We start from the raw sequence: 26961 nt of genomic DNA, 5'->3' as shown, positions 1-26961 counted from the left end.
CCGTCATTGGATACATATTCTTATTCCATCCCACCACTACTGTACCAAACCCTCACCCAAGCACAAATAGCGACCAGAAAATAAAAATAAAAATAAAAATAAAAATAAAGGGACTATAACCGAGTCAGTGACACCCGGCTAAGGCTTGATCCAAATTAGCGATTGCGTACACCGTCCTCGATATCTCGCAGGAAGACACCCGAATCTCTCGATAGCCCAGATAAAAGACTAAGGTCGATCCACTGCGAACTAAACAAAGAGATAGTTAGATACCTGAGATAGTTGCTTTCGCGCTTTTCCGCTACCCATTGGGGGTCCCCACTCCGGTTCCTCGGAAAACTAAACTGCCTCCATCTTTTTGGACTTCGTATTATCAATTTGTCCCAATGATAAGGTCATATCTTTTCACGTTGTGTGGAATGGGTCTATTGGGTTTGTAGGTTCGTTTACTAGAGTAAAGTAGTGTAATATCACAGTTGCTCTTACTTTATCCGGAGTATAGCCGCACTAATCCCAATAGACGGATAGAACCATTTGATTGAAATTCAATTTCTGTAGCGAGTAAAAAAAAAGGAAAAAAAAAAAAAAAGAAACTGGGAATCAGGCTCGAGGTGGATACATATTACTCTATCGAACTATACTCTGTATACTAGTAGCGGCATAGCCCGACCAGCGATCAGAGCCTTAATTTTTGCCACAGTTCGATTTGATTTTTTTTTTCTCTTCTCTGTGGGGGCTCGGGACGAGAAGTTGGATATTTGAAAGTTGTTAGATAGTGGAGCTCAGCAACGACGATATCGGGCAGAGCAATCTCTATCTATAGACGCCGGTGAGCACCGTTGGTGTCGGGCGGTTCCTTGTTGGTTCGTCAGGTTGCTATGGCAGTTGATGATCTGGTTCAATGGCTGGTTTGAGTGATGCTGTACGGAGTACATAGTTGTCGATACTGTTGATGTGTCGGGAGAAATAGGGATGGCTGGTTTATATCAGAATGACGGTCATCCTGGCCAAGTCATATTGTTTTCTATAATTAATGTTGTGATGAGAGGCAAAGTTTTAATAGAAAAATTTTCGCAAAGGAATTCGCCTTCAATGCCCATTCAAAGATTAGTTCCAGGTACTTGAAGGGTTACACAGGGGACATACAACTATCGAAGTGGCGTTGAAGAACAACTCGAAGGCTTCCATAGATGTTCTAGAATCCGAGAATTTTTCACCGCATCTGACCGTGCTGAGCCTTGTGGCTTTATCTGCTTGGCCCCCGTTGTCTGACACCTGTAGGGCACTCACGGAAGAAAACGGAATGCCCGAGTGATTGCATTCCCTTGCGGAAAAAGACCAGACTTTCCCGAATTTTGTCTGACTCGGTTTGCCACTTGAAACGGATTCTAATTCAAATTTTTTTTTCTTAATTGTGGTCCTGGGTGGTTCCCTCCATATTCTTATTCGGGACTGGATTCGTTATGATCTGCAGATGTACAGGGACGACTCTTTTTTTTTTTTTTTTTTTTTTTTGGTTGCACGGCAGACTGTCTATGACGTGATGTTATCTCATCCTACCCTTTTCTATATTCTGTATTCCGTACCACGTCCCGTCTGGGTCCCTCTTTAATGGTTCGTTGAACAGATGATGGAGGGGAACATCTTGCAAGGGATGGCAGATCTTGTGCGTCCTTGTGTCTGTTGTGTTACTATCGTTTTGTAGATGGTCCACTGTCTCTGCGATGGGATTGGCCGGATTTCATTCATTCCATCGAGAAAGAATGGTGTAGGACAATACCTCACCTTTTAACCCCCCCACGACGCGCAATCCATTGAACCCTGGGATGAGGGGAATATCTGCACGCTGTGTGTGTAAAGTAGTACTTACTTCGGAGGAGTTGATACTATACGGATATGATCTAGGAACTTGAAGCTACCTGTCAGATAGGTCTTGCCCAAAGCAGATAGAAGCTCCAGTCCGAGCCCATGGATCTTGCCAAGAACGTAATAATGGAAGCGGTCCAACAAGCTTCTCGACCGAACAAAGAAATCTCATGATCCCGAAGCAAACACAACACACACGTTGCCTTGGCCGCTTTCCTTTTTTTTTTCCCCCCTCATAGGGACGTGTGCTCGGGTGCGTGAAAGTGAAGGTGGGGGTGGTAACACGAAGCGCGAAGGACCCTGTGGCATTCGCTGGACTCCTCGCCAACGAAAGGACCACGCGGGTTAAGAGTTATGTACACGCAAGCCACCCCCCTCTCTGACTGGTGAAGGTTGACCACGTACTTGAACGGGCCGAAGCCCTCTCTGATTAGTGGATCACTTGAGATTCCCTTCCAAGGTTGCGTCGCTTTGCCCTTACTGTCAAACTGGGGCAATCCTGCATTCTTTGGAATTCTTTTTGCCTTCGTTGATGTTCTGGAAATGGAATTTTCTTTTTTTTTCTTTGGGCAAGCTTATCTATCCTAACCCAGAGGTCGGGAAATTCATCATCACGACCGTTCTCGGTGAATCAATTGGAAATATGTTTTCTTTCTATTTGTCTTTTTTGACTCAACCACACAACGACACATAGACAGCTTTCTGCATGTCTGCACACTCCTTGCAGAAATATTTGGGGTAGCTAACTGCAGGCAGGGATGCTGACTGGTGCTACCGTCATCAAACAAACGCCAGAATGGAGTCGAGCAAAGAGCCGGAGGTTACGTGATGAGTGGACGGGATTTGATGGGGGGAAATGGCAAATGCACCTTGACACCTTCTTTCTTTGTTTTGGCCCCTCGCCCTCAAATCACTCCACAAACCTCTTCGGGGGCTTGCAGATGAGAGCGAGATCCACACCATCACGACGCGCCTTGCCGGTTGAGAATGAACAGCACTAAAAAGCCTGAGCTCCCTGACTTCCTTTCACACACCCAGTTTAGCCTTCCCGGGTCAGGCTGCACTACTACTGTTGAAGGTAACACCCCCTTGCCTCCAGGCTGCCGTATGGAGTCGAATGGCTGCACTGCCTTCTTGGCATTCCTGCAGATCCTGACGTGGGTGGTCCAATCATCGCCCGATGCTCCGCTCTGCACCACCACCCGTCAGGCCGTCTTGCGCCTTCAGAGCATCACGACGGAGACGGGTTCCCTGACTTGGGATTCGAGAAGTCCTTTGACTTTCTTTCCCTCGAGGTTATCACCGGGTAATACAATACAATGTGCACACGTCGGGATTGAGGTCCCAGAGGTTTGGAAATCTTCAAGAGGCGCCGCCATGCTACCATGTGTCCGCGAGGATGGGAAAACACGTCGTGATGGAAAGCTAATGTAGGTGATCTTGGATTGTAGACTAGGTAGCAGTGTTTAAACTTAAGCTGTCATAGGCCCATGGCTATAGACAGGGTAGTTGAGAAGTTACCATGTCCGGAGGTGCATACCTCTCCAGCAGTATGTACAGTATGTACTGTACCATCTTGACAGGGAATCCTTCATACCCAAATGCATAGAAAAAGAATCGAAGAATGTCTCGTTTTCTTTTTTTTTTGTTTTGTTTTTTCTTTCTTTCTTTTTGATTTATTTACTTTTACTTTTAATTTTATTATCCGCCGGTGCTAAATTAGAATAAAAAACCCATTGAGTCCAGACACCACGAGGCTTGTCGCCACAACGGGAATTGTTCTAAAACATTATAAGCCAAAAGCTCCTGCATCAGGTGCTCGTCTTACAAAAAGCAACAGTTCTAGTCCTGTAGGGTCCGAAAGTCTTGAATTTTCCCTTTTCGATAACCCGCCCCCCGGAGATTTATCATGGTATCATAGTGATATGAGATTTGTTGTATGATCGATTACTACGCGGTGCATGCAGATTTCCATAACATCCTCACCCATCCCTCCATACAGACTTCCATACCTACAGCAAAAAGAGATATATCACTCCCTCCTTCCTGCTCGAGGGAATTCTTTACCTTTTTCCATAGCCTTCGACCTGCAGCATTTTGTCATTGCAAGCGCTTTACATTGCAGAATTTTTCCCCCTCGGCTTCCCCTTACTTCAAAGGTTCCTTCTTTGGATGTTCTGTTGCGGAACGTCGCATTGAGTCAGTGTTGTGGTGAGTTGATGTTTTTTTTTTTTTTACTTTTTTTTTGTTTATTTTTAAAAATTCCCTTATTTTCCCTGGTTCCATTCCGATTTTGGAAGTTTTCATTCCCCCTTTCGTAGGGGATTTCCTTTCTTTTTCTTGTCCACATTCCTCGAATGTGTCATGCCTGGAAGGAATGGAAGGTTCGGCAGCACGTAGTGTGGTAGAAGGATGATAGAGAGAGAGAGAGAGACGAACTTGAGAAACAGGCGCCAGACTCCACTTTGGAATCGATGGGGATTTCTTTTTCTTTTCTTTTTCTTTTCTTTTTCTTTTTCTTTTTTTTTTTTTTTTTTAATCTTCCCTCCAGTGCCTCCACCATCACCATAACTACGACACTAGATGCTGTGTTGCAAGTTGCGACTCGCAAGAGGATCCACCCTTTTTCCTTTTTTTTTTTTATCTTTTTCTTTTTTCTTTTTCTGCCTCCACTTTCCCTTCCCAGGATTGACTTCCAGGACGGAGATCAATTTCGATCCTCCACTGACACACACGATCCATTCTCACGATTCTCCACCACAAGGGCATCCAGATCCTGTTTCTGTTTGGGAGAGAGGAGAGAGTGAGAGTCACGACTCAAAAGACTCCAAAGTCTTTTCTTCTATTTCCCTATGAGACGATTTGAGAGCATCGCATACCTCTGATATGACGTGATCTGCCCTGTTGGAAGCCTGCGTGTACCATCAATCCTTCGTTCATTAGTTTGATTTGCTTTGGCCCCAATTCTTCTTCTGCCTCTTCTTCGTTGATCTTTCTTTCATATCGATCTATATTCAATCGATACGATTTTCTTCGATCGCTGTCCCTTTTTTCTTTCCTTTCCTTCTCTCTTTGACTCTCTATCTTCTGCCGTCCTTCCTTTTCAGGCAGGAAACTAGAAACCCACCAAACAAAGGTTAGTGAGCGTGTGCCCTCTCAGTCTCTCTCTCATTGGCATCATCGCGCGGGTCAAATCCTGGGATCTGAGTGGCTCTCTATCTCCGCAAACCTCGACCTGATAGGCCAAGCGCTTGATCGACCGGGAAGTTAGTCGTCTGTGATTTGTGGCGGAAATACACGCCTGTGGGTTCGCATCCTTTGGCTCGTCTCCTCAACCGACCAACGTGGATGCTGTGTCTGGAACTCTGGGACCCTCTTTCTCGCCCACTCTCTGTGTCTTGTACCTGTGGGCCCAAACCACACACACACCACATCCCCCCCCCCCGGTTGCTCGACGCTTCCGTGCAGGATTCTGAACTCTGGAAGGGCTTCTGATCCGCAGCATCACATCACCCTGTCCACCTTCCCGCCTGCCTCGTTTCTTATTATTTGAGAACCACTCAACCTCCCCTTATCTTCTCTTTTTCCTTACTTTCTCTCTTCTCCCCGGTGTCGTCATCATTATCCTTCTTTGTGTGTGTATACTGGGTGTCTGACTGTTTTGCCTTTTGTCTTTTGTCTTCATTTTAGACTCTCCCAAGAACTCCTTACATGTTACATCCATATCTCGGCTACGGCACACGACTAATCAGTCCTTTTCCTCGATAGCAGATCTCACCCTTCGTTCACTGAGATCTCTGGCGCGTCCCTCCCCCACACTTATCTTGGTCCTATTTTAATTCCAGCGTCCCTCATCCCTCCCGACGCTGTCTCCGAACGCCCCGAATCGGCTTCTTTCGTTACACATCCCGTCTCCACGGCTTCTCACATCCCCGCCGGTTCTCATTGGCAAGCGCCTGCTCCGGCTGAGTCAACCTAGGCTGAAACCTCCCCCCTCGCCATTGACCCTTCATTTCCGGTCAGGGACACAAGCCCTATCAGTACCTGCAAAGCCGTGAGGAACAAACCGTGGGCTCTCCCCGAATCTCGAATCATCCCAAACTGGGGAGGAATCAGGGTGGCTCAACGTACTTTGAAACGTTCCAAAAAACCTCGCACGCTGTACGCGATGCTTAAAAAGAAGACTCTATACCCCCCTCTCCACTTCTGGCACAGTACTCCTACATCCACTCCTGAACTCTCTCCCACATCATCGTCTTCGGACAGTGAGTCAGACGAGGACATGGACCTATCTGGCTCACGTCCGTTGAGTCTGACCGTTCCGGCGGGTGCATTTTGTCCCATGCGTCCAACCTTGGATGAGGTGCTAGCAAACACCGCCCCCGCTCCGTACACCCTCAGTGCTTTTATGGCCTACCTTTCCCAAAACCACTGCCTGGAAACGTTGGAATTCACCCTCGAAGCGAAACGGTACCGGGAAACGTACGAGGCACTCAGCCAGCAATTGGGTGAATACCCGATCGGCACCGAATGTCCGGAAAGCCAACATCTGCGGATGCTTTGGCAGCGACTTCTGACGGCCTACATCATGCCCGGATCCCCCCGCGAGATCAATGTCTCCAGTGAAGTCCGCGACGATATTCTTCGACAGGCTAACTCGACCATCCCCCCGCTGCCCGAGACCCTCGATGCCGCCGTGAAACTCGTTCACGAATTGATGGAAGAGTCGATCTTCCTGCCCTTTCTGAATGCCCACTCCGCTAGCGCCCAGGTTGTACCGCTGGCAGAGCCGCTATTTCCGCAGGAGGATGGGGTAATGGTGGTTGCTGGGCCGGGTCTCGATGAACACGCCATGAAGCGCGCCCGTTCGAAGGGACGGCGACTGTCCCCACGATCTTCGAAAGATTTTGGTTCTCCGACTTACTCGTCCAGCCACTCCGGCCGCTCAAACTTCTCCCTCAGTGCCATGACTTCTATGGGCAAATCCAGCCACCGGCATTCCAGTCACACTTCGAGCGGCAGTGGTGACTGCTCGGCTGGCCTGACGGACGACTCTGGCAGTCTACAATCCATGAGCACCAGCGAACCGATGACTCCCCCGACGACGCCTCCATCCAGTGATGCCCACGGTCTGCATCTGGCTCACAGCCCGAAGCAGCGCACCGATAACCCATGGAAGAAAATGGGGATGAAACTGGGCTTCAAGAAGCGTTCGACTACCGGGAGCTCGGGGAGCAATAAACTGTCTGGCACGGACGAATGACTCGCCATGTGTCACTTCATTCAACATCTCTTCCACCTGATCTGTGCCTGTGGCACTACACTACGACCGACATCTACATCGCGGGGTTAGTGGTCATAGTAACCCCCCAACCCCCCCCCACTATCTTTTCCCCCTTTCAACATGTGATAGAACGACACGACCTGGTTTGCATTTTTTTGAACTGCATCCGATGATTGATTTCTTGGTTATTGAGCCTCATTCGCATTGACTTGGACATGAGTTGACGGTGTAATGCATGGTGCATTGGTTTATTTTGGGAGCATTGTCATAGCAGGCGTTTTGTGTGATTATGCAGTGAGCGAGCATTTCCTTTGTTATGTTTCAAAATCAGATAGAATACGGTCCCAAAACGGATGGGCGGTCATTTGTGAGGCGTTACTGTGTTGGTTTCTCCGGGCGATTGGGGATTTTCGCCCTTTGTTTAATTTTGACGCATACCTGCTATTGTTATGTCCGGCATGATTGTTGGCTGCATCGGACTGGCTGCATTATCTACACTCTTCCATGTATGACTTAGCATTGACATTTAACGAGAGATACCCATGGGTTCTTTGAGCAACCTTATTTTTCACATTGTATGTGCAAGAAACTATCTAAACACTAGTCATGAGGACTACTCCACATCCTGCAGACCTTAAACAGATGCCTTGATTAAAGCAAACTCCTGCCACAACCTTGAAAGATATCAGCCTGCCAACCTTAAACGCGAGCAAGAAGTCAAGTCACCTCCGTATTCCTTACATGTTTCTAGTCACGGATGCAAGTAATCGCCAAGTATGGGACGGGTTATTTTCAAGTCACCTACCGCCATGCACTGTCGTCACCAGGTACAGATGAAGATCCACGACTTATTCTCCGGATCTGGGGAAACACACTCTGTCGATCACTGTAAGATGGAATTGGATGTAGCTGTACAAGGTTAAACTTTAGTTGTAGATTATAATAAGAGATATCCTTCCATCAACCAGCGGTTGTGTAGTGTAATGGTTAGCACCCAGGATTCTGATTCCTGTAATCCCGGTTCGATCCCGGGCACGACCTTTCCTTTTTATCTTTTTGTCTTTGCCTATCCTGAGTGATGGTGTTGGTCACTCTTGTGCTTGTTATGTATCTTCTTTTGAATTAATATGTTGGGGTTTCGTGGTGGTCGGGTGGTTTCTATCTGGGTTTGGTATCAGGAGTTTCATTTGGATGTATTTTCTTTTGTAGTTTGTGCTTTGCGTGCTGAATGGCTTGTATAGGGATTATGACTGTGTGTGATGTTGAGGTCTGCACATGGAGAATAATGGATGGAATATATATTTCTACCGGTTTATATATGGTAGTTAAGTACAAGCAATCCGCCGTCCAGACCTTGTCTCCAATGCAGCAACGTTCAGATCCCATCCTGCCTCTGTTAGAGCTGACATGTACTGATCCGTCCGAGAGCCATCGTTTAGGAAAGTCAATGTCTTGGAGATCGTGTCCATGATATACTCTATCTCCTGTGTCCGCATCTCCTTTGCGGACGAGCATAGCACTCGTGCAGCCAGTAATACGTGCATCCAGGCTTTTAGCTGCGTTTGGGTCGTGCTACTCGTCTTCAGGAGGATTCTTGCGTCCCAGGATTGGCGGTTACGGTGCAGGAATAACAGGTAGTCTTCTGATTTAAAGAGGGAGGAAAGGTCGGATATGGGGGTTGATGTTTTGAGGGAGCCGGATCCCGTGCGTGTCGAAGATGGGGCGAGGAATTGTTCGAGTGGGACTCCGATACGGCAGGTGCCTAGTTTGTGTTGTGTTGATGGGGCAGAGACCCATCTTAGGATGCCGTCCGTCTCGAAGATCTTCTCTTGCTTGGAGACTTGGGCTGGGGTTGGTATCTGCCATTGTTTCTGGGATTGTGTTGCTTTGCTATGCTTGGGGGTTGGGTGAGTTTCGTGGGTGGGATTGAAGTTCGCAATGTCAAGGTCCGTGTCGGAGTTTAGTAGTGTTGAGAAGACGATGTTTGCTCGTTGTCGGTTTAGACTGGTCATCTGCACGGAGCGGACAGCCGCGTAATTGAGACTCAGATGCATGGTAAGAAGCATCACTAGTGAGATCCAGGTTGCGGTGTAGCTCGTAACCCGAGATACGACGAAGGATCCAACCTGCGCTTCGTCAGCCTGGCACCGCGCAAGGGAATGTTGAAACAAATCTTACCAGCATCCCAATAAGGGAAATGATAGTTTCTTGGGACGAGTCTTTCTGGGAAGGAAATCAGTGCTTGGTATAGCCTTAAACAAGATGAGCGAAACGTACGGCGTTGACTTCTGCGAGATTCCCCCACCGAGAGAAATGCGCACTCAGACTCGCCTTGGAGCTTCCTCCTGCAACGCCACACAGAGCTCGTAACACACCTGCTGTGCTGAGAACCGTCACCCGACCAAATCCTGCTGGGATCATCGGGGAAAGACAGTCCAGAATCATGGCAGCATCGTTGAAAACATCGGCAGCAAGGCGGTACATTTTACATTCTGGCTCCAGAGCAGTGCCAACCCTATGCGCAAACAGAATGGTTGAAATTCGGCCAGATGTGTCTTGAAGAATGTGAAGCAGAAGGGCAGCTGTCGGGGAAGCATCCGCATTGCCCACTCCAACACCTGTTTGATGACCGTTAATAAAGCCGCCGTAGTCCTTGACGAAGGGGCAATATCATCACCTTGTAGTACTGCCCTCGAAGACAGGAGGCCGGCAATAGAACTACTGAACGCTTGGAGCGAGTCCTTGAGCGTTAATGAGTTAGTCACGCTCGTGATCCGTTGTTTGGTGAAAAGACACCGTTGAGGAGACATATTCAGACCCGCTGTTGGCTACGAGGTAATCACGAATGGCTATAAACAATGTGACACTTACAAAGATTTGGTACCTGCAATTCATATCAGCGGTGCTCATATTATAATTGCACATAGAAAATGATCAGGGTACGAAATAACCTACGGAACATAATCATCACTGACACTGTGGGGGTATCCAGCAGGGAGAAACACCTCGACCAGGAGGCTTGTGAGAGAGGATAGAGACCATGATTGGGGCTTGGAGGAGGGGTGCTGTACGTTGTCAATTGAGTGCATAATACAATGTTCGGTGTTGGCATAGAATGAGATATCCCAGGCAGTTCAATGGAGTCATATAATTCTATAAAGGGTGGTGGTGATAGTATTCATGGGAACGTGGGATTGATTTTCCATTGAACTTGAGGTGCTCTCGAGTCCACTATACATCCAACGTCTATACAGATAACTGAAATTCAAATTAAACAAAAAATAGATACATACTATCACATCCAGTCGCCCTGTGGGCTTGCTATTATTCTTATCATGATGGGAGAGATGCGTCGACTGATCCACAACTCCAGAGTAGATGTAAGTAGCAGTAGGGTTGTTGACCTCGTCCACTTCAGTGAAAGTGATTGTGTCGTTGGCATCTGAAGCCATGCTTGATCTCTTGACTCAGATATTGACTGGAAAGGAACCGATGCGATTAGATGTTGTTAAGTAGTGGTTGAGGCTTGTATGTCATTTAGGAAACGTGGTTGCTCCTTAGTCATCTTCTGAGCCCTTAGTTAACTAACTTATGCTCAAATTAAAACTGACCACGAACGTGCAAAACTCTTTTTGCAATTGATTAGACTGTTTTAGGGATAGATTGGAATGGATTTGGTTTTCTCACGAGTATGGGTCCTTGAGCTCGGTAGAAATCTCTACCTCCATGTCGGAGGCCAATGAAGGATATGCAAAGACTGAGCCTGCTGGAACACGGCAAGGACTCGCTACACCTATATATCCGTTCACAAATCATCCAATCTGTCAATCCTCTTCTTCTTTGAACATTCATTCAACCTGTCTACATGTCTTTCCCCATAGGTGCTGGAGAGACCAACCTCTTCGGTATAAACGCAGACAGGACTCCTTTAACCCTAGACGAGTCGACTCGCACCCTCTATAAGCGCGCCATATCCGACCCCTTCTCACTAACAGATCAAGAACGCCGACTTGTCACTCATCGCCCCCTACCAGAGGAGGAAAACACCCTGTGTCAAAATGCCTGCGGGCTGTCCATGGACGAGCTAATCGCCAAAGCCATCAACAGCAATAATAACGACAACAACAATAATGACCTTAGCCTCGGCCTGAGCAATGAAGAGGCTAGGCTCCTAACGGCCGGCGTAGTCCAAGGACAATCGGGCCGCATCCTGTCCGAGGTGGCGCGCCTCAGTCCCGAAGATCGGGAGCTCAAGGCTCGAGCTATGGAGGCGGCGAGGACGGAGGATGTCCGGGCTGCTATAGAGGTGGCGCAGAGGGTTCGGCAGCGATGGACAGCGGTGCAACTGGCGGCGGCGAAGGCGCTGAGCAATGACGATATTAGGAATATTCAGGTTGCGATGAAGGTTCCTTGGCAGGAGCACGTACTGCAATCCAGTTCAACTTCAGCGGGCGATTCTAGTTCAGGTGGTCAGAACCCCGGTGAAGCGGGGGCTCGCTTCGGTCTTGTGGCATTCTACCAGAAAGAAGAAGAAGAAGGAGGAGGAGGAGGAGGAGGAGGAGGAGGAGGAGGAGGAGGAGTAGATCGTCTTTCGGAGTATAAATCCCAGATCGGAACGGCTATTTACCATGGATTACACTATTCAGTCTCGCTGATCAAGGACGAGACGAGAAACCGGTTCACCTTGCACTGGGTGGTTGTTCCAGGTAGCCATAATAACGACTTGGACCCGAGTGCACTACGGACCAGATTTAGTACAATGCTCGCAAATAATGAGATTCCAATCGGCTTTCGACGCGACGCCTTCCTCTATGTGGATAAGGAGGCGTTCGACTCGCGTGAGACAGCAAGGCCGTATCTCTGGTTAGCTGAGCCCGAATCTAAGCCTGAATATGAGACTGGGACTACTACTGGAGCTCAACCTGGGGTTTTACCACCTCTTAAAGTCGATATTAAGCATATCGCCCCCACATTGTTTGCGCGACTGGTCCAGCGCGATCTCCAGGGCGAGGCGAGACGGAAGCCCTATCGTTATACGTCAGAGCTGAGCAGGTTGCATGCGGCCACGGATGCAACCAGGGAAGGAGATGGGATCTGGCCGCCACCTTCTCGACTCCAGTAGTTGTAACTGCGCAGAGCTCATCATAAACTACCGTGGTTAGGGAATGTTATCTTCATTAGAGTACTAATTCTTGAAACGTGTACAGTGTTGTCTTCCTAAGGTTATTCGCTAGACCAAAGCTAAAGATGACCTCCAATGAAGCCTGATATTGTATCGGGGAGTGCTTGGATGAAGACGACGTGAAAAGATACAGTACCTCTGCTTTTAGGGAGCGAATATCAGAATATGAGGTATGGGTCTCTGAAGCACTAAAGGGGATTATTGCGCACTTGGTGATGTGATATCAGCGACTACTACAGCGAGGTATCATACTGCGTCCATCAGTGATGAATCGGGCTATATTCACCTATTTTTCACTCAACACAGCCCTGTATTAAGTAAAGTGATTTCCAAAGCGTTACAGAGACTGCTATCCTTATTAGCAATAAGCGTAGAGTGCCATCCCAATGAGCTCTGAGTGATATAACTGCAATGAACCACATAATAGATGTGCTGAGTTGTGTGAGGTTCAAGTCATAATCCCATTGACTTTAACCCTACCTACCAAAGGTAAAGGCTCCGTCCTAGGCTCTTATAAGTGAGGACCAGACTAAATGAATATAAGCATCAAACAGCCAGGAGCTTAGATATCTAACTCAACTCACTGAGCTCCCCTACTTTCTATTTCCCTTGATCATCTCCTTCGCTTGACCTTTTTCTCCATTTCATAACCCAAGGCACCAAGCATATTCCCCAATATCAATCCCTCGATACCACCATCTGTTTTCTTCAAACATTACCACAGATTCTTACCTTACAGGGTGGATCCTTACACGATGGAGGTCACCGTCCACTATGGCCACAAGGAATATAATGTGGGACGAGTATGACAGCGACCTAATAGCTGATATCCGTTGAACTAGTGCTAACGCTTCATATTCGCCCTTAGTTCCTCGAGACGCAGAAAGTTTCTGATGTGATCGGAGCAGCAAAATCTTTGCTAAAACTTCCTGATCACCCCGCACCGTACCTCACCAGCAAAGGGTGCCTATTAGCCCCGAGATACCTGTATCTGATCGATGGCGCTTCGAGGTACTTAGAATATCTTACACAAGCGAAGATTTTAGAATCGCCTGTAAAGTATTGATGGCCTCACACACGGAACTTGATCGCGATTTCCCTCCAATATCTAGCCGATGGTGGGATACCGGTCAAGGTCAACGGAGTGGTCGGGTTTCTAGAGCCTATGGTCGATATGGATGCTTTATTTTGAAAGCAGACAGGAATGCTCTGTCAATCGTGGCCTGTGGACCTTTGGTCTTATGTTCAGCCTCGGGCTATTCAACGAATCAACTCGAAATCGATTTGAGACCTAAGAGTTTGCAGGAAGATCACATTGGCATCGTGCGGGATATGGGGAAGTAGCTAGAGGATATTTATTCAACCACAACCTGACGAGTACATTGAAGTTGGGATGGAAGGCGAAAGGAAATGCAAGCGTTTTACTGCTATTCTATTTGGCTACGTCGTGGGGTTGATTAGTGGACCCTAATGCACTGTCGAACACGCCATTAGGACTAGCCTATTCGCATAGTTCTATGAAATGGAAGATATTTGAAAGTTTTGGAGTTATTGGAATCTATGATTTAAGAATCCATCTAACACTTTGTCCTCCTTGAGGACCAAAGTCTTAGCAACAAATGAAACCATCTATGCACGAATGTTTGTAAACCTGAACATTCCGCAACCCGACGTCAAGACGATAACACCCCATATACCACGCCAGAAAAAATAAAAACCGCTAAGGAAGAAGTAACAACCACCAGCGCCATGGTACGAATAAATGATATCAAAGAAAAATAGCAGGGGTCGGCCCGAGATTCCCCTGATGTAGATTCTCCTGGACCCATCAGGTGCAAAGCTTCCCACCCCCGTCGACTAATGATGTTAGGGTCCACGACGACGTGAGATTAACCCAGCCCCACGGGCTATCCGGATGTTCTTCGTATCGCATCGAAGACATCGGAGAGCTACTTGCGTCGTGTCTCCGTTCAACAGTGACCCTCCAAGCAAGCGAGTACCCCAATCATCTCACTTTTATCGTTGTAATCGTCTTCATTGCATCATCCCTCATTCATGTACACAAAAGAGGGCTTAAGCGAAGAGACTAGCACCACCGGTCTCGATAGCTTCAATCTCAGCCTGGCTCCACGGAAGACGCTGGAACCGAGGAGGGAGCTCGGCACGGTCGAAGTATTCTCCCTGCTTGGGCTGAACGGGGCCCAGAGAGGAGCCCGAGCTACGGCCGATCGCGCCCTCAACGAACGAGCCACGGCTCAGAGGGCCGTGCTGCTGGGCCTTGACACGGTAAGCAGCGAACGAGTCGGGGAGGGCGCCTGAAGGAGAGGCGGGGTGAGGGCGAGGAGTGTGGTCAATAGATTCTGGATGGATTTGCGTTAGTCTCGGCTCAATTGCTCTTTTTACCCGCGATTGGGAAGGGATAGAGGCACATACGAGGCACCGAGCGACGGCCAAGGAACCGAATAAGAGGAGTCCGGGCAGCGGAGCGGAGAGCAGCAGTGGCGTGCATTTTGAATATATGGTGTAAGAGAGAGATCAAGATTGTTCAGAAGGAAAAAATTTTGGTTGAGGCGAAGAGATTGCGCGAGAATTGGGGGGTTCCGCTATTGCCCGACGCGACCAAGATAGGTAATTATTAAAGTTGTGCCGTTGAGTATAATCTAATTTTGACAGTCTCCTGGAATTGTCTTCGAAAAGGTCTCGGAGATGCAACGAGAGTATTATATACAGTGGTCGAAAGACTGGAAGACTGGACGCGAGGGTGAAGAGAAAAAGAGAAGAGGAAAGTGGGAGGACAAAGGAGGGAGGAGGAGTAGAAAAAGGCTTGGGAGAGCGTTCGGCGTCGGAGCGGAAGCGAGGGCAGAATTAGCGTAGTACCGGAGCGCAGGTGTAATTGATAAGCTCCTTGGTGGTCCGGAGAAGGATTACTGTAGGAAATTAGTAGGTCGTATGGTAATTTTTGACTCGGAGTTACCAGAGGAATACCGACAATGCGTGGTTCCCTCTATGTACCACGGCTTCCGTCGTGTACCGACTAGTAAGGTACGGCGTACTATACTTACTAATCCATGTACATGGTCACATCCATCCCATACTCCGTACATACCTCGATTGCCGACAGAAAAAGAGACTAAGGGCTTCCTTCCCCAAACTAAAACCGGTGGGATGACCTGCCAATGACAGAAGATCATTCGGCGATGATCTCAAATCATGCAATAGTCGGTCGTTGATAATCTTCCTTCCCCAGAACACTATTGCCTCTCGGGTCCGATCTTTTCCCAAGCCGTCGTGCCGGTGAAGCCGTTTTTTCGTCCCTGACAGGTGCTCAGTGACCTAAGCTTATGCAACTCCTCATGAACCCTGCACCGTCGGCGATACATCTTGCGCCTCCATCTTCCCCTCATCAGACCACATTCCTCGATTATTTATCTCTGACGCTCTCGGAACTCGTTCCCCGCACCCCGAGGAAAAGGCCTTGCAGCTTACCAGTTCACCTCTGTGACTAGTCCTTACTAAAATAAGCAACTTTTCGATTCACATCGTCTTCTCCAACTTTTACGTCCTTTTGTTCTCCTCACGGGATTCATTTCCCTTTTGATACCCAAAAGAGTACCAGACTTTTTGACCCTCCATTATCGGACGATACCATTAAATACATGGAACCGTATTGATTGGTATTGCCTCTCACCTAAAAGGTAAAAAGAAAAATATTAATTACGAATTGTGTGTGTCCCGCTCGGAAAAGCGTGGGAAGCTTGGGCCAATTCCAATTCCGGGTTCGCCCGCTCTGACCCTCTCGGCTCCTCACCACTCCGACCACCTCACTGGCGGAGCTCTCCCAAACCTTGCGATTTTAACTCCGATTCGGGCGGTGGTCTTGACAGTTGATTTCCCTCTTGTGATTATGCATGAGCTACTGCTCTTCGCCTCGGTCCCCGCGCACCAGCACCATGAGCTGCTACAACAGCTGGCCGGGTTGACGGCCATGCAGCCCCGTCACCGCTTAGAGAGGCGTCTGATCTTCAAGGCCTATCGGAAACCAGGGCTGATCAATACCCGTGTGGGTGCCAGTCAAGACTTGCAAGGCAATGAAATGCAGCGTCTGAATAAGATGCTGAACGGTGGCATGTTCTATACACAAGTGGTCGGACCGGTTTCCGAGGCCGACTTTGGTGCCCAATCTTCCGCTGCCTCATCGGGTGACCCTGATGCGCCCATGTCTGGAACTGATACTGGTACAAACTTTGAGTACCACCCTTACAGTTATGAGAATCAACCCTGGAAGCTGGAGTTTAGAGATATCCCCGAGGCGGGGACTCGTTCCGCCGTGACCACCCGGCTGATGGCCAGCGCTAGTTTGCCCAAGGGCGATATTACCACCCCTATGAACGCCTGGGGGTATAGGTCAGTATACTAAGGATCAGCTAGTGGTGCGATTGATTACGTTTACTGATGACCCGGCCAGTTTTGTCACGGAGTACGTGGTAGAGGGGGATGTCTTTATTCTGAATGATATCGTCATTTACCTACATCGAGTTCTGCATTATCCTGCAGAGAGCTCTGGATCACATGAACCGCGGCGACAGTTACCTCCTTTTCAGCAGATGTCTCCGCTGGAAAAAACCGGAAGCTATGTCTTACAGGCCTCTATTGCTGTCCAGGATGGAGGTAACCAGGAGATGATGAAGACCGCGTCGCAGCATCTGTTTGGGCTCCGTGAGCAGCTGAAGTCGGCCGTCCGGCTGGAACAGGCGGATCGACTTTCCTTGGACACACGAGCGAAGTAATCGGATAGACGTCCTTGTTCGTTCTTAGGTTGGCTTATTATATACCCCGGGCAGCGCTTCCGTAGATATTCCCTTAATACAAACGATAAAACTTTGTGTATTCTAACTTAGCGCTTCGACGCCCCATGCTGGATTGGCGAGTTGCATTCTTGCCCTAAATCATTCCGCATCCAAAGTACGATTCGCATGATTTAATATCCCAGGTCAGTGTGACCTTCGGTAACACCAATTATCTTGCGGGGGAAGTATGAAGGGGAATGTGCAGAATGCTATTCGCCTCGCTTCACTACTTTCGTATATACCGGTCATTGCTCCGTATTTGTACAAGTATGTCTGCCGTGAAGATCAATACTGGGACCGGAAAATGCGACGCACACATGCATTCTCATGGCCGTCTCGACAAATTGTTCTTTCATTTAGACAGAATCATGATTTCACACGCAGAGACTTACACCATCTTATTGCCATATCAATAACCGTATATATCTCGGTCTGTAGGTTATTTAGGCGGAAAGTCACTGAGTGATGTAGTACGAGTATAGATAGGTTGATCAAACTACATAGGGAAAGGGATCCATCTATCTGGAACATGTGACTTCGTGAACCTGACGCGCGTTGCCCGCGTGTTTTGGATGATGGCTCATTTATATCCCCTTCAACCATAACGTCATAACCGGGCCTCGGAAAACGACATAGACGTATTGCACTTCCTTGATTACTCGCCAAAATTCTTTTGAGATTACAATTTACCAGAATGGCCGGCTCGGTCAAACGGCCAGCGTCTACAACTGGGACTATCTCCCCACCTCCGGTAAAGAGAAAGATTGAATCCACACTGACAAGTACGTAAACGTTTCAATACCTTACCTGAGCTATCGTAGACCTTAACTATGTTTTAATTACTAACTGGTCCTACAGAGCAATCGGTGTCATCGTTCTTCACCCCCGCATCTCAAAAGAAGCCCGAGCAAATCACCTGGCGCATCGTGAACAACAGTCTCGTCGTCGGCAAATATGCGAAGAAAGCAGACCATAAACAGACTATAGAGAAGCCAAAAGTTGCTGCCTTTGATTTGGTGGGGATGCATCTGCTGGGAGCACTTGGACGGTGTGGGAGACTGACACGCCGTAGGACTCAACGTTAGTCTCGACGGCTTCTGGCAACACTTTTCCCAAGAACTCCTCCGACTGGAAGTGGTGGCATGATACGGTTCCCTCTAAACTCAAGGAGTTGAGCGCAGATGGGTATGTGGGTGATCGCTACGTGATGTTCACTATTTGGGGACGTCTTGATTAAACAGATGGGAACTGACACGTCGCTCATCAGTTACTATGTCATCATCATAACGAATCAGAAGAAGATCAGCCTACAAAAGGATATGAAAGGAGGGCGCTCCGATTCAAAAAGCCTCACGAACTTCAAAGAAAGGGCCTCTGCTGTCATGAAACAACTAGACATTCCACTCAGTGTTTACGCAGCTACTCTGGACGATGGTTACAGAAAGCCAAGAATCGGGATGTGGAAAGAGTTCCTAGACGACTATGATTTTGACGTGAACGGCGTGGACTTATCAAAATCGATTTATGTTGGAGATGCCGCTGGACGGCCAAATGACCATTCCCAGGTAGATCGGTAGGCAAATCCCACCAGCGGTCATAGTTTAATCTGACGTTACTCTTCAGTGGGTTTGCTGTAAATGCCGGAGTTCCATTTAAAACACCAGAGGAGTTTTTTCTCAACGCCGCGCCGGAGCCGCTCGTGGAATCATTCGACCCTTCTCTATATTTACAATCGGACCAAACCGATGATGGTAAGTCGGAGTGCAGAGTCTAGCCTACATCTGTTATGAGGTTGCCTATGGCTTCTTCTGCACCATGAACAAGGAAATAACATCTCGCCGACAGCTTCACCCCCCTTTTCCCGTCAAAGCGCTCTTGAACTAGTGATCTTCTGCGGCAGTCCCGGCGCGGGCAAGTCGACTTTCTACTGGGATTATCTGGAGCCATTGGGATATGAACGAGTGAACCAGGACATTTTGAAAACGGTATGTTGGCAATCCGACCACGCCACACGTTGAATCGTCAATGCATTGTTACAGGATCCCGGAGCGGAGCATCGCTCATGCAGGGGCAGCCAAAGAGATCAAGAAAAAGGAATGCTAATAAGACCTGGCCAGCGTCCTAAATGTATCAAAGTCGCCAAGGAACACCTTACGGCCGGAAGGTCCGTGGTAGTCGGTATGTAAACTCCTTGCATTAGTTTCTCAATTCCCTGCAATATCCCCGCCGTTTGTCTTCCATCCCTAAACCTCAATAAAAGAGCCACAGCCACAATGAGTACCAGTACGAGACTCAGACAACTAACCATCTGATCTATCCTCCCTCGGGAGGAGGAACACAATGCTCTATTAGACAATACGAACGCAGACCCAGAAACAAGATCCCACTGGATCGAAATCGCAAAGGAATACAGCATTCCCATTCGTTGTGTATATTTCTCTGCATCCCCAGCTCTCTGTCGGCACAATAATGCTGTCCGCGCTGCGAACAAGTCCTTGGTATGTACTGGTACTACCACCCTTGTACCATATGTCCCCCAAGATCCGAAGTTGCACAGACCCGGAGACATATGGTGGCACAGCGTCGCGCGTTCTCATTATCTCTATGCCCCCTCTTTCCCCCCTCTCTCCCGCCGAAACACCTGGCTAGACCTTTGGATCTTGACAATATGTGCACCCTATATACATATAGTTATACCCCTCCATAATGGCAGGCTAATGTGTGGATGAATGTTCTTTAGAATCCGGAAAGCAGGGCCCTACTCCCCGGAATCGCGTTCGGGGATTTCGGCCGTCGGTTCAAGGAGCCGACGATGGCGGAGGGTTTCAAGGACATTGTTCGGGTCGACTTCCGCTTCCGCGGTGATGAAGAGTCGCAGCAAATCTGGAAGCAGTACTGGATTTAGACTCGGTTCCTGTCTGGACTTTTTTGGGCTTTATTGAGACCCTGGTGCGTGGATTACTGCGTATGTCAATGTTGCACCGTGACGAGATTCATGCTAGTGACTTTCCGGGGCATTATACGTCATATCTGTATACTTACGCAAGGCAATTTTCTAGCTATACATTACATACAGTGAGTCTGTAATCACTTCCAAATTTGAATCTTCCCACATTAGTCCATTATGAAGATGCTGGGTATAGTGCATATTATGTACACGTGACGCATAGCTCAATAACGCTTTTGAGACACGAACTTTTCCATGCGATACAATGGACGCGAACTCAATCAAACATGTCTCGGGGTATATCAAGGAATGAGTCGGTCAAAACACCGGTGGCCTCTCCTCCTGAGCTGCTTCTGCTCTCCCAACCTCCTGGTTTTATCCCGATTGATCAGGTGGTTTTCCCCATAGTTATGCAAGGAATATTGCTGAGGGTAGAGAACAAAGAGACCATAACCGTAAACCGTGGTACCATTTACACGCGCCTGTAAGGCGACCCCCGGAGACTCCACAAATACTAAACAAAGGAAAAGACAATCATCGTAAGGAATGCATTGCGAACTGCGAGTCAGTAGTCGCAGACGCAGATCGTCAGTCGTTATTATCGGATCACAGCAAACCGAAAAAAAAGGAAAGGAAAGGCATTATTCGTCACACGCTTAATCAATCATTCGAGAGGCGTTAAAGTCATTAGATGGTGTACATCGATGCCTCTCGCGGTATTTCTATGGTCATCAAGGAAGTTTGGTCCCTCGGAATAGACAGACCAAGGGTTCTAAGATCGTGACATCAGATCCTGGAAGAATCTGAAGAAGTTGCGTTTCAACGACTGACTCCGACAGCGTCCCGATCCGCTGGTGGCTGGGGCGATTTTCATGGGTCCGACAATCTCTCCATCACCCAGCTCGGGGAATTTCTCGTCATGGAGGCGTGGAAGCTTGATCTGTTCGCACGGGTCGCACTGGGACTCGATGAGGTGTAGACGATGTCCTTCGGTGACCTCTAGTTGGGAAAGCATCATCTCGTGGTGGTGTTTCCATTCACTATTAACACAATCCCACTTCTCCTCCGTCAACTTGTAGATTGTGGATGTGATCCCGTAATGCTCGCCCGTTCGGACGAGATGCTTGGTGAAATTGCATTGCGCCAAATCCCACTGGGCGCGTAATTGACGAAAAGATTCGAGATCGTACACCTCGGGCACGTACGGCTCCGGTTGAATCGTAAAGTTGGCATGACCGAGCTTGTTCGCCCACTCGTCGTTCGGGTCTGATAAAAGATAGGGGGGTGCATCCACCGACGCTGGTCGTACCGTGCTCGCGCGCGGACGATTGAATGACGAGATGGATGGCCTGGTAGACAGCGGAGGCGACGGTAGGCTGGCCAACCGCGAGTCCCGGGATGCTGCACCGTCACAAGCATCCTCCGACATGTCCGCCACGGACGGCGATTGCAAAGGGGAGTGGACTCGGGATGTCACTGGATACGTTGGCTGGTCGCCCATGAACGGAGGTAGCAGGGGAGTGGTCGCTTTGGGGCTCGCGTCATCGTTACCCTGGCTGTGACGATTTGCTTTTGCGATATCGATGGGCAAGGCCCCGGACTCACTAAGTCGCTCCTCAAAGATTGTCCTGGCGGGTGAAGGTGGCACGGTAACGGAATTGACGCGACTGACGGGAACGATGGTGGGACCGATTAGGATAGAGGATGTGGAATTGGTGCGAGACCGCATCGAGAAGGCATCCAAAGCATCGAAGCCATCGGAGCCCTGTCTGGACTTCCAGCGGTTCGAAATGGTCGATATGCGTGAACCGATCCGCGAGAGACCCTTGGCGGAGACACTATCCGAGCGTCTCTTTTTGGGTGAATGAGGGATGTCCATGCCGGCATCCGTGAGATCGTACTCGTCCGAGTAATCGACTGAAGCAAAGTACGGGCCCTCAAACTCGGACAGATCTTGATCGAAGTGTTCTGTATTGGTCAATACAATTGTATAAGTACAATCGGAGAAAAGACTCGAGAACCGGGGGGCTGGGAGCAAGGGCAACAACATACGGAAATAATCCTCCTCGAGATCCCTAGCTGGGGCCCCACAGGATTCTTCCTTTACTCCTGTCAAGGGATTCTTGGACGCGATCTCCATCGAGTTATTATGACCCGGCGAGGAGACCAAAGAGGACACGGAGCTCGAAAAGCGAGTATGTCCTTTGGCAGAGAAGAGGGAGACGGTGGGAGAGACCGGCGTCGACGAAGTATTAGTCAACGGTGACTGCGGTGGTTGTCGGTATGAGTCTACCATGACTTCGGAACTATCCCGCCCTTTGGTGTCTATAAGTTGGGAAAGTTTCAACATGGTGCACGATTCCAGAAATGACGTGTTCTTGTAGAAGAAGTTTTTGGGGACCAGAATAGTGAGGCTTCCTTTTCACGTGCAGAGAGTGGACGTGAGGAGGAAGCAATGCGAAACGCAGGGAGGGGAAATGGTTCGAGTTCAATTAGGAAGAAGACGCATTGTCCATTGGTTTTCTTCCAGAATGAACTTTTTAATTATTGAGATTTCAGGCAGCAGAGAGAAGAAAAAAAAAAAAAAAAAAAAAAAAAGAGTTGACAGAAATCACAGCTAAATGGATTAAAGCGTCAACCGAATGACTCTTGATTGTTTACAAGCCGGTTGGAAAAAAACGTGGCGTGGCGGTGAATCGATATCCAGAAAGGATGAATGACAGACGCCTGAAGTAAAGACCCAGGGTTTGAGTCAGGTCGAAGATGTGCTTCAAACGAACCGGTCAGCGCAAGAAAAGAATCCGCAGGCGGTTGGACGAGACAGGCTGATCGCAGGCGGTAGGGCAGGCAAGATGAAAGACGTGGAGCACGTCAGTGGATGCCGAACAGCTGGCGGGGTGTTCGTGAGGCCCAAAGCCAGAGAGCGCAGGCACTAAGTTGACAGCTCAGTGCGCGCTGCAGTCAATCAGAACCCGTTTGGCTGGAAGCCGAGCGATGCAACAACGATCTCGAGGTAGTTAGTAAAGGTAAGGGAAGCCACGGAATCGACGGGCCGTGAGTCAATTCAGAGAGGCAAGTATACTAAAACAGCAAGTCAAGTCAAAAGCTTGGACGAGCTGAGGGAAGAGAAAGATGTTGGAAATGGCACAAGAAAAGAGAAGGGGGGGGAAAAAAGAGAGAGGGCAACACAAGAGGTAACCCGAGGCAGAAGAGATGAGAAGGTATAAGATCCAAATGATCTGAAGGAATCACGAATTCCTCATTGAATGCTCTCCTAAGACGACAAGAATAGCTATCAAATCACAAACCCTGTTCAGAGGCGAATCTCCTCCGATCGCCCAATGAAAATTCTGGGAGAAAAGCAACATTTGATATCCAACACTTGGGGGTCTTTTTTTTTTTTTTTTTTTTTCCCGCCCTCTGTTGGAATTTTTTATTATTTATTATTTATTTAATTTATTTTTTCTTTGGTTTTGTTTCTCTCACATTTCTTCCCCTCACATTCTGTTTTTAGTCCATGTCAAGGATCATTACTTCTTTAGTTTGGTTTTATCTTTTTTCTTTTTTATTCTACTTCTTTGAATTTATTTACCAAACTGACAGCCCCCAACCTCAGGCAAGTATGTTGTTTTCCTTTGCATGCCACCAAGAGATATGGAGGATCGTCCAAAATTTGCCCAGTTTAGTTGGCTCCGTTCAGTTCCGTGGGAGTTACAGTGGTTCCGTTCGAGACCTTGCCACGGTTCTTCCCTCTCTTTCTCTCTTTCTTTTTACCTTTTTCTTTTTTGCTATGTTTCTTTGGTTTTCGACCGGATAAAGGACGCGGTAGATATGTAATAGCCACCACGATTTCCGATCAGAAAAGAAAAAGGTTTAGATCTGATCAAAGAAGGGGAATTTTTATACTTTAGAAAAGGAACCGATTCCCGTCTACCCGCGAGATCCAACGGCTTCCCACCGTCATTGCCCCCCAAAATTTCAAGCGAGAGGGGGACCCAGTGACGAACTAATTGTAGGGTAAATACTAAAGAAGAACAAAGACCGTTGTCTAGACTCCGGCGGACCTCGACTGGTCGAGCACAGGACCCCATCGGATTGACATAGCTCCAGCGGGCTGGTGGATTCCTTCTAACGCCGTGCGACCGTCATCGTCATTTTACCTGGACGAAAGTACCATGACCTATCAGTTCCATCGGCCAAGTCCCGAGACCAGGGTAGTTGGACGAAGGCGCTCTCATATTTCTCAGACAGGATAATAATGATGCATAACGTACGGAGTATATATGTACGTTCGTGATGTTGCCAGCTCCAAAATCTGGTGTTAGTTATCCAGGGTATCCTGTATGCACGTACTTTTCAATGTATGTACTCCCTTCTCCAGCGGACGGAGGTGTGCCATATTCAATGTGTCGAATAGAGTATCACCGACGGAGAATGTCCTCCACACCTGCCATCTCAGGTAATCATGTCTAGTACTGTCAGTCGCGATGGGTCAGGTCCCACGAGAAGCCTGGTTACTTGGTGACGCATCGCGCTCAGAGGCCCTTGAGGCTTGTGGTGCCGACGTCAGGCCCACATGGTCGGAGCCAGCAGAAGGGAACCTTCAAAATCTGGTTCAGTTCTCGTGGGCTCGAACTCATTGCCATGGGTTGCCGGAACGAGAAACCCACCCGACAAACTTTCACAAACCCTAAGAAAGAGTTCCAGCTGGGCCGGTCTTTGGTTTCGATGTGCTTGGCAACTGGTGCCAGCCTTCTAGAAAGCCGATTCCCCGAACTCGGGCTTGGAAAGCTTTTCCATGACAAACCTAGATAAGTGAGCTTGGTAATCACTTTCCAGCTGAGTCCGTGGATACATCGACTCGATTTATCCATCGCAACAATCGTCTGTGTACAAGGAGTACGGAGTACTCCGTACATATGTGAAGATCATCGCCTCGCGTTCGGCAATTGATAAAACATATTCTGATCTACCGTATTGATCCTAGTTTGTAGCAAGGGACGAGGCATTGACTCTTCAATTCATTGGCGCTCGTCCGCTCAATTCGGTCACGATTGCGCAATATCAGAGGCCGTGTTGACGGCGAACTGTACGGAGTCTAGTGGTCCCCAAACAGGAATCTGTATCTTCTCCGGGATGCACGTGACATGCGCTGGACCCTCGGAACAGAAAACCCCAATTCACTTGCGCCATTTACGTAGAACTTGAGATAACATCGTCATTGTTCCACTTTCAGTCAAACCCATCGGGTAATCATACTTACTGGACAGGCAATATCCCGCCTACCCAAAGACATCCTCCATGAAGTCTATCTACTCGCTTGTGCTGTGCACTGCGCTCACGGCGGCTTCTCCGCACCCCGCATTTCCACAATCACCTCTGGGTGTGCCGACAACATCGTCACCATCAACAGGGACGTTCAATTCCGCCGAGGAAGTGATCAATGCCTCGCCCTTCCTGTCTTTTCACCGAGATATTGTGCAGATTGAATCTATCTCTAGCAACGAGCACAATGTCGGGGAGTTCATCGCCGATTTTCTCCGCGCCCGCAACTTCACCGTCATTGAGCAGGCAGTAACTTCGTCTTCTCAAACAGAAAACCAAGAGCGTTTTAACGTCTTTGCCTACCCGTCGTCTAATACCCCGGAAATCCTCATTACCAGTCACATCGACACTGTCCCACCATTTATCCCGTACTCCTTGGACACCGACTCGACCACGGATAATGACCCGTCCACGATCCGTATCTCCGGTCGCGGCTCCGTTGACGCCAAAGGCAGCGTCGCAGCCCAAATCTTCGCTGCTCTCGATGTTCTTGAGCAGAATCCCAGTGCGCCCTTGGGTCTGCTCTTCGTCGTTGGCGAAGAAACCGGTGGAGATGGCATGAGAGCATTCTCGGAATCCTCACTCAATCCAGCTCCCTCCGCCTTCCACACTGTGATCTTCGGCGAACCCACCGAACTCGCCCTCGTGTCCGGCCACAAGGGGATGCTGGGCTTCGAGATCGTCGCTAAAGGCCACGCTGCCCACTCCGGGTACCCCTGGCTCGGCCGCAGCGCCATCTCCGCCGTCCTCCCGGCCCTCTCCCGCGTCGACCAGCTGGGCAACATCCCTGCCGACAAGGGCGGTCTTCCTTCCAGCCCGAAGTATGGCAACACGACCGTGAACATCGGCCGAGTAGACGCTGGTGTCGCTGCCAACGTCGTCCCGGCCACTGCTCGCGCTGACGTTGCCGTGCGTCTGGCCGCGGGCACCCCTGACGAGGCACGGGATATCGTTCGACGGGCCGTGCGCGATGCGACGGATGGTAACCCCGATGTGTACGCGGAGTTTAATACCCGCTCCGAAGGATATCCCCCTCAGGACTTGGATACAGACGTTGATGGCTTCGACATCACGACGGTAAACTACGGCACCGACGTGCCGAATCTGCAGATCCATGAGCGCGAGGACGGCCCCGTTCGTCGCTACCTCTATGGTCCCGGTAGTATCCATGTTGCCCATGGTGATAATGAAGCTATAACTGTTGGGGATCTGCAGGAGGCTGTTCGCGGATATCGGAAGTTGATCGAGGCGGCTTTGCAGCGTCGTTAGGCTTGATACTCTCTGTCTGCGTGTGATGTTATATACCCATGCATCTCATATATAAGTATCCTTAGAGTCAGAGCATCTATGCCCTGGTTGCTTCTGTTTTACGAACCCTATCAACGACGGAGATTGATTATAATCTAATATCCCCAAGGAATCTCATCTACTATCAAAAGTTACAAGCGTTAGGCCCATAGCAAGAGATTTAGAAACGAATACCAGTTCAAGGTATATATAGCATACCAAT

At 48.8% G+C, this 26961-nt stretch overlaps 8 protein-coding genes and 1 non-coding gene across 9 annotated transcripts; 6 read left to right on the top strand and 3 right to left on the bottom strand.

Annotated features, from left to right (window-relative positions):
- Positions 1-6148: 6148 nt before the first annotated feature.
- AO090003000066 (regulator of G-protein signaling domain-containing protein) lies at positions 6149-7129 on the top strand (the record flags this gene model as incomplete). The annotated part of the gene is made up of 1 exon (XM_001819251.3): positions 6149-7129. The coding sequence occupies one exon, from the start codon at positions 6149-6151 to the stop codon at positions 7127-7129; it is 981 nt and encodes a 326-aa protein (XP_001819303.3).
- A 990-nt stretch (positions 7130-8119) lies between these two features.
- Positions 8120-8191, top strand: AO090003t00001. Its single transcript has one exon. It is a non-coding gene; the product is annotated as a tRNA-Gln (tRNA).
- A 284-nt stretch (positions 8192-8475) lies between these two features.
- Positions 8476-9216, bottom strand: AO090003000065 (uncharacterized protein; the record flags this gene model as incomplete). Its single annotated transcript, XM_023234715.1, has 1 exon — positions 8476-9216. One exon carries the CDS (start codon positions 9214-9216, stop codon positions 8476-8478), a length of 741 nt encoding a protein of 246 aa, XP_023089812.1.
- Positions 9217-9403: 187 nt separating this feature from the next.
- AO090003000064 (RUS1 family protein) lies at positions 9404-9960 on the bottom strand (the record flags this gene model as incomplete). Its single annotated transcript, XM_001819250.3, has 2 exons — positions 9404-9768; positions 9828-9960. 2 exons carry the CDS (start codon positions 9958-9960, stop codon positions 9404-9406), a joined length of 498 nt encoding a protein of 165 aa, XP_001819302.3.
- Positions 9961-11015: 1055 nt separating this feature from the next.
- AO090003000062 (uncharacterized protein) lies at positions 11016-12272 on the top strand (the record flags this gene model as incomplete). The annotated part of the gene is made up of 1 exon (XM_001819248.1): positions 11016-12272. One exon carries the CDS (start codon positions 11016-11018, stop codon positions 12270-12272), a length of 1257 nt encoding a protein of 418 aa, XP_001819300.1.
- A 3964-nt stretch (positions 12273-16236) lies between these two features.
- Positions 16237-17119, top strand: AO090003000061 (mediator of RNA polymerase II transcription subunit 18; the record flags this gene model as incomplete). Its single annotated transcript, XM_001819247.3, has 2 exons — positions 16237-16736; positions 16798-17119. The coding sequence occupies 2 exons, from the start codon at positions 16237-16239 to the stop codon at positions 17117-17119; spliced, it is 822 nt and encodes a 273-aa protein (XP_001819299.1).
- A 754-nt stretch (positions 17120-17873) lies between these two features.
- On the top strand, positions 17874-19365 carry AO090003000060 (putative DNA 3'-phosphatase Tpp1; the record flags this gene model as incomplete). The annotated part of the gene is made up of 6 exons (XM_023234714.1): positions 17874-17961; positions 18038-18259; positions 18575-18752; positions 18803-18930; positions 19025-19164; positions 19219-19365. 6 exons carry the CDS (start codon positions 17874-17876, stop codon positions 19363-19365), a joined length of 903 nt encoding a protein of 300 aa, XP_023089811.1.
- A 1533-nt stretch (positions 19366-20898) lies between these two features.
- On the bottom strand, positions 20899-22476 carry AO090003000059 (uncharacterized protein; the record flags this gene model as incomplete). The annotated part of the gene is made up of 1 exon (XM_023234713.1): positions 20899-22476. The coding sequence occupies one exon, from the start codon at positions 22474-22476 to the stop codon at positions 20899-20901; it is 1578 nt and encodes a 525-aa protein (XP_023089810.1).
- A 2951-nt stretch (positions 22477-25427) lies between these two features.
- On the top strand, positions 25428-26720 carry AO090003000058 (M20 family metallopeptidase; the record flags this gene model as incomplete). Its single annotated transcript, XM_001819244.3, has 1 exon — positions 25428-26720. One exon carries the CDS (start codon positions 25428-25430, stop codon positions 26718-26720), a length of 1293 nt encoding a protein of 430 aa, XP_001819296.1.
- Positions 26721-26961: the final 241 nt, after the last annotated feature.

This window comes from Aspergillus oryzae, chromosome 2, assembly GCF_000184455.2.
Source record: "Aspergillus oryzae RIB40 DNA, chromosome 2".
Lineage (NCBI taxonomy): Eukaryota > Fungi > Ascomycota > Eurotiomycetes > Eurotiales > Aspergillaceae > Aspergillus > Aspergillus oryzae.
Note: the sequence above shows the minus strand (reverse complement) of the source record. Positions and strands in the feature narration are given on the sequence as shown.